Source organism: Phymastichus coffea, unplaced genomic scaffold, assembly GCF_024137745.1.
Source record: "Phymastichus coffea isolate CEN01 unplaced genomic scaffold, Cenicafe_Pcof_1.1 PCOF00057, whole genome shotgun sequence".
NCBI lineage: Eukaryota > Metazoa > Arthropoda > Insecta > Hymenoptera > Eulophidae > Phymastichus > Phymastichus coffea.
The window spans coordinates 1116191-1125460 of record NW_026706868.1 but is presented as its reverse complement, the minus strand read 5'-3'; the positions used below and the strand labels follow the sequence as shown (position 1 = coordinate 1125460).

At 47.6% G+C, this 9270-nt stretch overlaps 1 protein-coding gene across 1 annotated transcript; it reads left to right on the top strand.

The window, feature by feature from the left end:
- Window positions 1-4045: 4045 nt before the first annotated feature.
- Window positions 4046-9022, top strand: LOC131666167 (uncharacterized). Its single transcript, XM_058938578.1, has 4 exons — window positions 4046-4923; window positions 5523-5653; window positions 5834-6074; window positions 6449-9022. Exons 1-4 carry the CDS (start codon window positions 4149-4151, stop codon window positions 8569-8571), a joined length of 3270 nt encoding a protein of 1089 aa, XP_058794561.1. The 5' UTR covers window positions 4046-4148; the 3' UTR covers window positions 8572-9022.
- The last annotated feature ends 248 nt before the right edge of the window (window positions 9023-9270 follow it).

Below are 9270 nucleotides of genomic sequence, written 5' to 3'. Positions count from 1 at the left end.
GCGTACAAGATTTCACCTCTTCGCTCGGCGCGATCGGGCGCGCGAGCATGCACTTAACGATGCTTTTGTCCGTGGCCTGCGCGAAAACTCAAAAATTGCCGACGGGTGGGTGGACGATGAAGCTCGCTTACGGGTCAAACTCAAGTACAGTTTTGAGCGTACGCTGCAGTCCATTATTTCCTAATTTATTATACCCACGTGTTGTTCTGACGAATCGTCTTCGAATAATGGCGTCAGTGCTGAAACATGCTAAATAACCACGACTGATTTATGTTGGAAATAATCTTGCCGAATGAATATTCCGGAATGAATAACTATAAAATTGCGCGATAAACAGTTACGATACTGTTATTAGAGGAACATAAGAGTGCGACGCTCCTTTAATGCAAATATTTTTCGAATCTTCGAGTGGCATCGAACAATCACCATAAAAAAATATGCATCCACCTTTTAAAAAGCTGCGGTCGTTTTCGGGGCAGCGATAACCGGAGAATAATTTTTATGTACGCCGACACTTATAATTGCCGGCTCGCGACAAAATCCAGCTGTTTCACAAGCTCGCGGCACGCCCGCCTGGATAAGATAAGGTTAAGCGCGACTAAAAGGTTTTACGATTGAAAAAGCGAACGAAAAAACGTAAGTGCTCGTGCCCTTAAATCAATCAGGAATTGCCGCACAAAAGAGAGTCCGATAGGAGGGATAGGAAGCAATTTCCAATTGATAATTCCAAGTGGATGCCATCGCGGAAGCGGAAGGAGTATTTTCCCGACACTCGCTTGCCCACACTTTCGTTTTTATTTTTCTTTTCGCGCGCACGTGCCCCCTCGCAAGCGGATGTCGCGTGCTGCGCATCGCGCCTTCGCGTGACTTTCCGCCTTAATTCTCTTTTCGATTTCCGCGTGGGATACCTCGCCCTAGTAGTTCTTAATTTATGCGACGATGCGCAGCGTATTACCAATACACACACACACACACACACATACACACACACACACACATCCCGAAATTAAAACGTGCGCCTGCACACGCTCGTGCGCATTCTCAATTTATTAGTCGCACAGGCGGCAGCACGTGTGCGTCTCGACGAATACCTGAAAAACTTTTCACGGGCTCTAGCCTCACTTTTCTTCGTGCTGACGACGAAGAACGTTGACGACCGTACGGATTTATTTGTCTTTTTTTTTTCCTTCAACTTTCACTGCTCGCTCGGGTAAACAGATTCTTCGGGCCAAAATGAACGTCATTACCTCGGCTTCGCTCTAATTTTACTTGGGCGCACGTCAAAACCCCGAGCAGAAACCGGCAATTTTCGCGTCAAAGCGAAAACTTTCACCGAAACGCAGCACGCACACGGAGACTTGCGCGCGCCAGTTTCCGAAATATCGCCGGGGAAGCTTCGCTACGGCCATATTATTTGTTGAACTTGCCGCGCGGGTTAGGAGCTTTCACAAGCATTAATGGAATCCTTTTTGCGCGGAGTTCACGTGTGTATTTGTGTTTGGAGAATCCATAATCGATATGCATTTGGGCAAAAGCGACCAAACCACTCGGCTGGGGACGGGAATAAAGCGCTGGATGTTGAGTCGAACGTCTAAAGTCGGCAATTTATCGCTCTAGGCAATATTGAAGAAACGAGAAAAAAAGAAAAATGAAAGGACGCGCGATCCTCGAATAAGTTTTCCAGGCATGCAAAGTAGCCTGGGAGCGCACACCCACGCGCCAGCGATGCAGATGCAGCACGCGCCGCAGCGTGCCCCATCGACGATAATCCTTTCCGGACACCCGTAATGGATGGAACTGTAAATTCAATTGGCCCTTCTGAATTGGATGCAGGCGGCGCTCTGCTCCTCGTGCATATCCGTCCGTCGCGAACACGAAGCACCAAAGAGGTAACGACGGCTTCTGCTCGAGAAGCGTCGGCTTTTAATTAACGCACGCCAGCGAACGAGCAAGTGGAACGGAAAGAGTTCGTTCGGCTGCGATTGCAAACTCGTGAGTGGATTCAAGTAGGCGTGTGCGAGAGACAGTTCTAGACCAGGCGCTTGCTCGCGCGTGCCAGAAGTCATCTTATCCTCCTCCTCCTCTCTTCTCGGGCTTCTCGATCTCGATTATAACTTTTTCGCTCTCGCGCCACTGGAATCCGAAGGCCGTCTCATTTGAATAAGACAAATGAAGACATTCAAGATTTCTTTCTCTCCCGTTCTCTTTCTCTTTCTCGGCGAGTGCCGATTGATTACGATCGTTACGCCAACAATGGGCCTTCGCCGACGCCGTCGCTGCCGCCGCCGCTGCCGTCATCGCGACGTCTTGCATATCGACGCCCAGATATCTCGTCGACGACTCACTGTCTAACCTGATGAGAATCGATAGGGGAGCGCCGCTATACCTACGCACCATCGAGACAACTAATTTTTCCCGGGCTTTACTTGGGATTACTGAAACTCGTCCTGCCCCAATTTCACCGCTCCTAATTGAAACCGGTCCGATCATTCATGCTCTTACTTTGTACTCCCTAATTTATGTCGAGTCTCCGCCAGACTTGTGTGGCGATTCGATGGAGATTGCACAGTGATCGTTACCTTATCTTCTACAACAACTGCTGTATAATTGTTTTACAAAGTAATTTTGAACAGATTTCCATAAATTATCTTATCTTATATTCTCTCGTTACAACAGAAATTTAGCGATAAGTTGGAACCAAAATTTATTCACGCAACATCATGATTTCAGTACTAATCGGCTTTAGGATATTCAAAGCACATAAGTAATCCAACAGTTGTATAGCCCCGTAATATATTGATAGAATGAATTGTACCGATTATCAATGATCAAGTTGAATGTTCGCAGTACGACACGAACGCTAAATGAATGAGAGTATTATATGCACATGCGTAAGCAAATAATACAATAGCCATAGGCGCTTAATAACATTTCAAAGCGTACACACACACACACACACACACACACACACACACACACAGAGTTATATATATCACTTTTTTATCACTCAAAAATATCCCATTGTCGAACGCAGACAAAAGAGTGCGTCTGTGAAGCGATATGCGTGTTACATCGGCCGCAGCGGCGTACACAAGCATTATCATGCAAATCTTGGCACAAAATTGAAAAAGAGAGCCTCGCACTCTCTCGCGGCCCTTAATCTCCTGCTCGTGACACGCGTTTCTCGCGCCTATTAATCTTTCTTATAATTTGTAGCCGATTGAGCTGCTCTCGCGCTTGCATTTGTCACGAGTCTCTTTGTACTCGACGTCCGATTGTTGCTCCGCTAAAACTTATGTCCTCGGTTTTTCATTCGCGCGCTACGTCACTTCAGCTGCGTAATTCGTCGTATAATTGTAATGACTTGCCAGCACGCACTATACGATAATCCAAAACTTGGTATTGTCATTCCGTCTCGCAGTTGGAGTTAACCCTTGCTCGGAACTCGCGCTCTCGAGGCATCAGTCCACGAGAATGCTTTGCGAATAGTTTGCCTTACGAGTGCACATTGTTTCTCAGCCATCAATCTACATTGCGCGAGACGTCGTCGCCGCCAAGTGCACGCTCCCGCTCTCCGAGATATCTCTCCGTAACGCAAACTGTGCGCCTCGGTCACTTATTGATTTTCCCGCAGCGAAGCCGGAAAACTCTCTCTGATCTGTCCGTCCGTCCGTCTCTCTCACCTCAAGCATGGCAAATAAAGCTCGTCTAGCATAGTAGTTCGAGATTCACGCAAAGTCCTGACCAACGGAGGAGTTACAAGAACAGAAAGCAGCGCAACACAAGAAGGAGGCTTGCGTTGTAGCGTCAGAGGCTGCTTGACGTTGGGGGTTGGGGGCAACGACATGAGGGGTTAAGCGCACAGAGGAGGTTGGAGGGTGGGAGATGGGTGGTGGGAAGCGGTCGCGGCCATCTGACGGATGCTGCGCGCGCGTGGTAGAGGGTATTGAACGAGATGCGCGAGTGGGGCTGCGCGCGCCTCGGCGGTGGTGCGCTGGACCGACTCTGGCGCGGAGGGTGGCTGCCTCGGCAGTAGCAGGCAGCATCGCAGTACGCGCAAAAGTACCGGGCCGAATGAGCCCGTGCGCAGCCAGCAGCAGCAGCAGCAGCAGCAGCAGCAGCAGCAGCAGCAGCTCGCAGCCGCCAAGATGAGGCCGAGGCTGTATCTCGTTTTGCTCGTGCTCGGCGCACTGGCCGTCGTCGGCTCCGAGTCCAAGCTCCAGCAGCAAGCCATCGACGACGACAGCGACGACGACGACGACGATGAGTGGGATGACGAAGACAGCAACTATCCAGCCAAACCGGAGATCGACGACGAGGGTCGTATTTACAAAAATCCGCGCAACTCACCTTCGGCTCAGTGTCCGCGAGACGAGGAACAAGCGGAGATCCTCGGCCAGAAGTGCTTGAGAAAGTGCTCGACCGACGAGGATTGCAAGAGCAAGAAGAAGAAATGCCGATGCGACGGATTTTGCGGCATGTCCTGCATCAAGCCCGAGCGCGAATGTCCTGAGCTCATGCAGATCGAGCACGGAGTTATGCAGCTCAGCGGTAGATTCTTCGGCGACAAGGCTAACTACACTTGCGACCCCGGCTACTACATCGTCGGTTTGTCATTGAGAACGTGCAGGGCTGACGGCAGATGGACCGGCGTCACGCCGAACTGCAAGAAAGACTCGTCGTCGTTTTGCTCAGTGCCGAATAAGTATCCCAATGCGAGGCATAATGCACAGCCCGAGCAGACGACGTTCGATTTGGATAGTGTAGTGCAGTACTTCTGTAATCACGGCTATGAAACCAAAGGATCGCCCAAAGCCAAATGCCTCATGACCGAGGGTCAAGCTGGATGGTACGGGCCTGACATCACTTGCGAGGCTAGAAGCTGCGGTCCGCCGGCTGACATCGCCAATGGTTGGCACGCTGGTACGTCTTACGGTACTGTTGCTTCGTCAGTCATGTGATTATTCTTGGCATGACTTGTTCCTTATGTCAATGTACGGTATAAAATCCAATATGTCGTCCAGAGGGTTGTCAATATTTCTTTGCATTTTTCAAACTTTTAGAAAGTATACCTGCATGCACTCGATAAACAATAGTTCAAGCAACTACCCCACTTCATTCGACGGTTATTGAATTCTCAGAAAAATATAGTCAAACAAAATTTTGTAGGTACGCAGTCGGATCTGCAGAAAGTTCATTTCGCTCGAGTAGTATTAGTAGCAGTAGTAGTAGTAGGCTGATCGTATTCGAGCACAAGCAAGTTTGAATGATTCAAAATGCAATCCTCTCATTCGTTTCACTTAACTCAATCAAACTTTGCGTGCGGCATGTTTCTCGCGAAACTGTTATTGAAAACCAATATTGGATTTGCTACGATAGCTCGCACAGTCGAGTTTGCTGTAAGCTCATTTCCTAAGAAGCAAGCGATGCTAGAGATAGAGCGAGAGAGAGAGAGAGATGAAGACTTTTCCGATCAATTTTCTGAATCTATATACCTTCTCTATTTCTTTTTCTTTTTCAAGGCGAATGTTACAAGTACGATTGTCACGTCTCATATCACTGTGCTGACGGCTACGAGTTGGTTGGCAAATCTGAGAAAATTTGCGTCGCTGACGGCACGTGGCTACCAGTAGAACTTCCAAAATGTGTCGAGGTTAGTATCTATCGGTTCTGTGAATGTATTTTTTTCATCTCGCAGCCGTTCCTCGTCGACCGTTTTCCGATCTCGAATAATACGATAGCGAAATGGCATACTCAGGAGAGCAAGAGAGAGTATACGTTGTCGCGTCTAATCATTGCGCGCATCGTGAACGCGTCTTGTCTCGTGTTGCAGGTGACATCGGTAGAGTGCGAGCCACCCGACAACCCAGTTAATGGCAAAGCTATTTTCACGTCTATCGCCTACAACTCCGTAGTGTCATACGAGTGCAAGACTGGATATACGATCGTGGGCGCGGCTACGAGGCGCTGCAGCGCCGACGGCAAGTGGACCGGACTGGCGCCTAGTTGCAGGGAGATTAATTGCGGCTCACCTGGTGTTCTTTACAATGGATGGATCGACAACATTGAAAACGGTAAGTAAAGGTATTCATCAATTTCTGTAACGTCGGAATCTTTGTATGGGCTTGGTTAGAATAAACGCTTGAACAACAATAAATTTATCGATAGTAAACGTCAGTTGCTAGATTATTTTATTGTTGCAATTGCATTGTATAAGCAATACTTCCGACGAACAACTTCATGGCTCTAAAGAAACTTCGAGAACTGCCATGAAAACTTAACATTCCACTAAAAGCTTGCAAATTCTACTATGAATACCCGAAAGAAACTATGAAACGGGAAGACTTAAATATTAGCTAATTGTGACTTGTGATCAGGACGAAACGAGTTAGGTAAAAAAAGAGAACGAATAAAGACTAACAGTACAAAATGGAATTTCTGTCAGTAGGGACTGGAATGGGAGCAAGCGTAATCTTCCGCTGCAAGGAGCATATGAAGCTCGAAGGGCACAGCTCGAGTCTGTGCCAAATGGATGGCAAATGGCGTTACCCGCTACCCCAGTGTCTCGCTCCCTGCATCGTGCCCCACATCACGCGAGGTCACGTATACGTCGCCTCGGACGAGCATGATCATATCAACAACGTGACAGTTGCGGAACATGGCAAGCGACTGGTCGTGGAGTGCGAGCAGGATTACGAATTTGCACTGGCACATCATCCAGTCGAGTGCAACAATGGCACTTGGTCGATCGTGCCCTCCTGCTCGCCTGCTCGATGTAAACAGATGCCGAAGCCACCGAAAAACGGAATGGTCATCGCGCCAAAAACGGATCACGGCATGAAGGCAGTGTTCAAGTGCAAAGATGGTTTCGAGATGATTGGCGGCGGGCCATACAATAACTCATTTTCCGTCGAGTGTCAATACGGAAATTGGACTGGGGATATACCCCATTGCATCGAGGTTTATTGCCCGTTCCCCGGTTACGTGCAGAATGGAAAAGTGCTGCTGGTTGGGAATATGGGAGTTTACGATTACCGTCCGTATGTAAGGAAGATCGTCAACAATAAACAGATTATGTACGATTGCGACAAAGGTTACTACCTGAGTGAAGGACCGCCCGGTGCGACGTGCATCGGTGGTTCGTGGAGTCCAAAGGAATTGCCAAAGTGTACCCTAGGACAACACCCACGAATCCGATGGAACAGACGTCGTAGGTCCATTGGTGATCAGAAGAACGAGACGGTTGTTATGGCTTACAAGAAGTTCATCGACTTCTTTCGGAAGATTGGCAAAAAGTTGTTGGAGTTGGAGATGGAAAAAAGCCACGATACTATGATTCAACTAGAGAGGTTTAACGTTAGCAAGGCCAATACCAAATTAAATAGCAATGGTACGAGTAGTGCAAATGTAGTTCGTAATGCAACAAGAAGTGGTGGTCACGGTGGTCATGGTAGTAAACCGCGAGGTAAAGATGAGAGAATGATCGACTTTCTGCGAGTTGTCTATCGGAAACTACAAAGAATCGATTCGCGGCACGCGAATAACGACACAAACGTGACAATGCATGAGCTGTTGAATACCATGAGCAAGAACTTCTTCCACGTAGACTTGGCGGAGCACCAGCAGCGCCGCAATGCCTCGGCCAGAGCCCACGAGAGCGTCGAGGCCAAGAGCCAGCGTGAGTTTACAAAACTCAAGCGCGAGTTCGAACGTATCATGAAGTTCTACAACAAATCGATGAGATGGAGCGAGAAGCATCTGCGCAAGGATCTAAGAAAGAAGAAGAAAGGTCAAGCGCACGGTGACAAGGATGCGAGGAAAGAAAAGAACAAAGATAAGGACAAGGAGAAGAAGGAGAGAAAACACAAATCACCGAATTACTATAAGGGCTTCTACGAGTTCATCAATGACTATGTAGCACAGAAGTTGTCAGTCTTGGAGGCGCAAAATGCCACCGAAGAGCTCATCCGAAAAATGAGGATCGACAGCATATCTGCACGCAACGGCACTATGTTCACCGTTGCCGAGATCTACGCCTTCTTCAAACATATCATCGAGGCCAAATTGAACTCGACCAAGCTCGATAACGAGACTGTCGTCACCAATCTCCCAGTCAGCTCTTCGTCGTCGTCACCGCCAAGAGCATCAAAAATCATTTTGATCAGCAGCACAACCGTCGTTCCATCGTCAACCATCAACTTGAACAAACTTGCGATCTCCGAAAATGAGATACCAGCGTTGGACAGCGAAAATATTGAGACGAAGGGTCGCAGCAAACGGATCCGCGATGTGTCAACTTTGTCTCCAATCACCGACGTACGACGTAAGCTATTGTCGATCAACAATCTCTTGGGAGGCGATATCTCGACGCCTCGCGAAAAACGTTTTCTGCAAGCTTCTGAGGAGGATAATCAAAGATCCTTGAAGAACGCCTACGTACACGCGTTGGAAGACGCTTACAAGGTAAATGTCAAGCGTTCGGCTAACGTTCAGCAGCAGACGAGCATTTGGACGCCGCGTGACCTGAGGAATCCACGGCGACGACTCGCACGTCGTAGATTAGGCCAGTGAGCGGATGATCAAACGGTTTTTTCATTGTGATATTATGGAATTACATTAACCAACTGATTTCACGCGCAAATACTGTACGAGCAAAAACAACACACTCACTTATTGTACTAACGCTGATAGTTAAACGCCCGTTTAATCTCTTATCCTACTATTTCTCCACGAACATCGACACCATCCGACCATCTCCTATCCATTCAACTTATCCATCCAATTTTTCTGTCCGTCGATAGGCGCGCACGCGCATCATAAACTCGTACGCGTGTGTGTATTTATCTGGACAACTTTTTTCATGATAAATAAAATTTTTTCCATACACTTAACTGACTGATCGATCTTTTGTCGAGTGAGTTCTCGCAGCTACAAAAAATAATAACACGCGACTGAGTTCTTTCACATACCTTTCGATATTTTTGTAGATATAATATTGTGTTTTTTCAATAAAAACGTTAATTGTTTCCTCTCTTACACATAACTGAATTTTATTTATATGAATTTCTGTTCCTTTATTTGACATCGTTGCAAGCAGGAAGATATCGAGACATCTAGCAGCTAATTATCCAGCAAGACGGCTCACGGGTAACGTTATGATTTCTCATTCTATATACCTATGCGCCGCTAGTACATATTGAAGAGTTCGCATGCGCAACTATCACTACAGCGCACGAACGGCAATTAAAGGCAAAAATAAAGCATACTGTA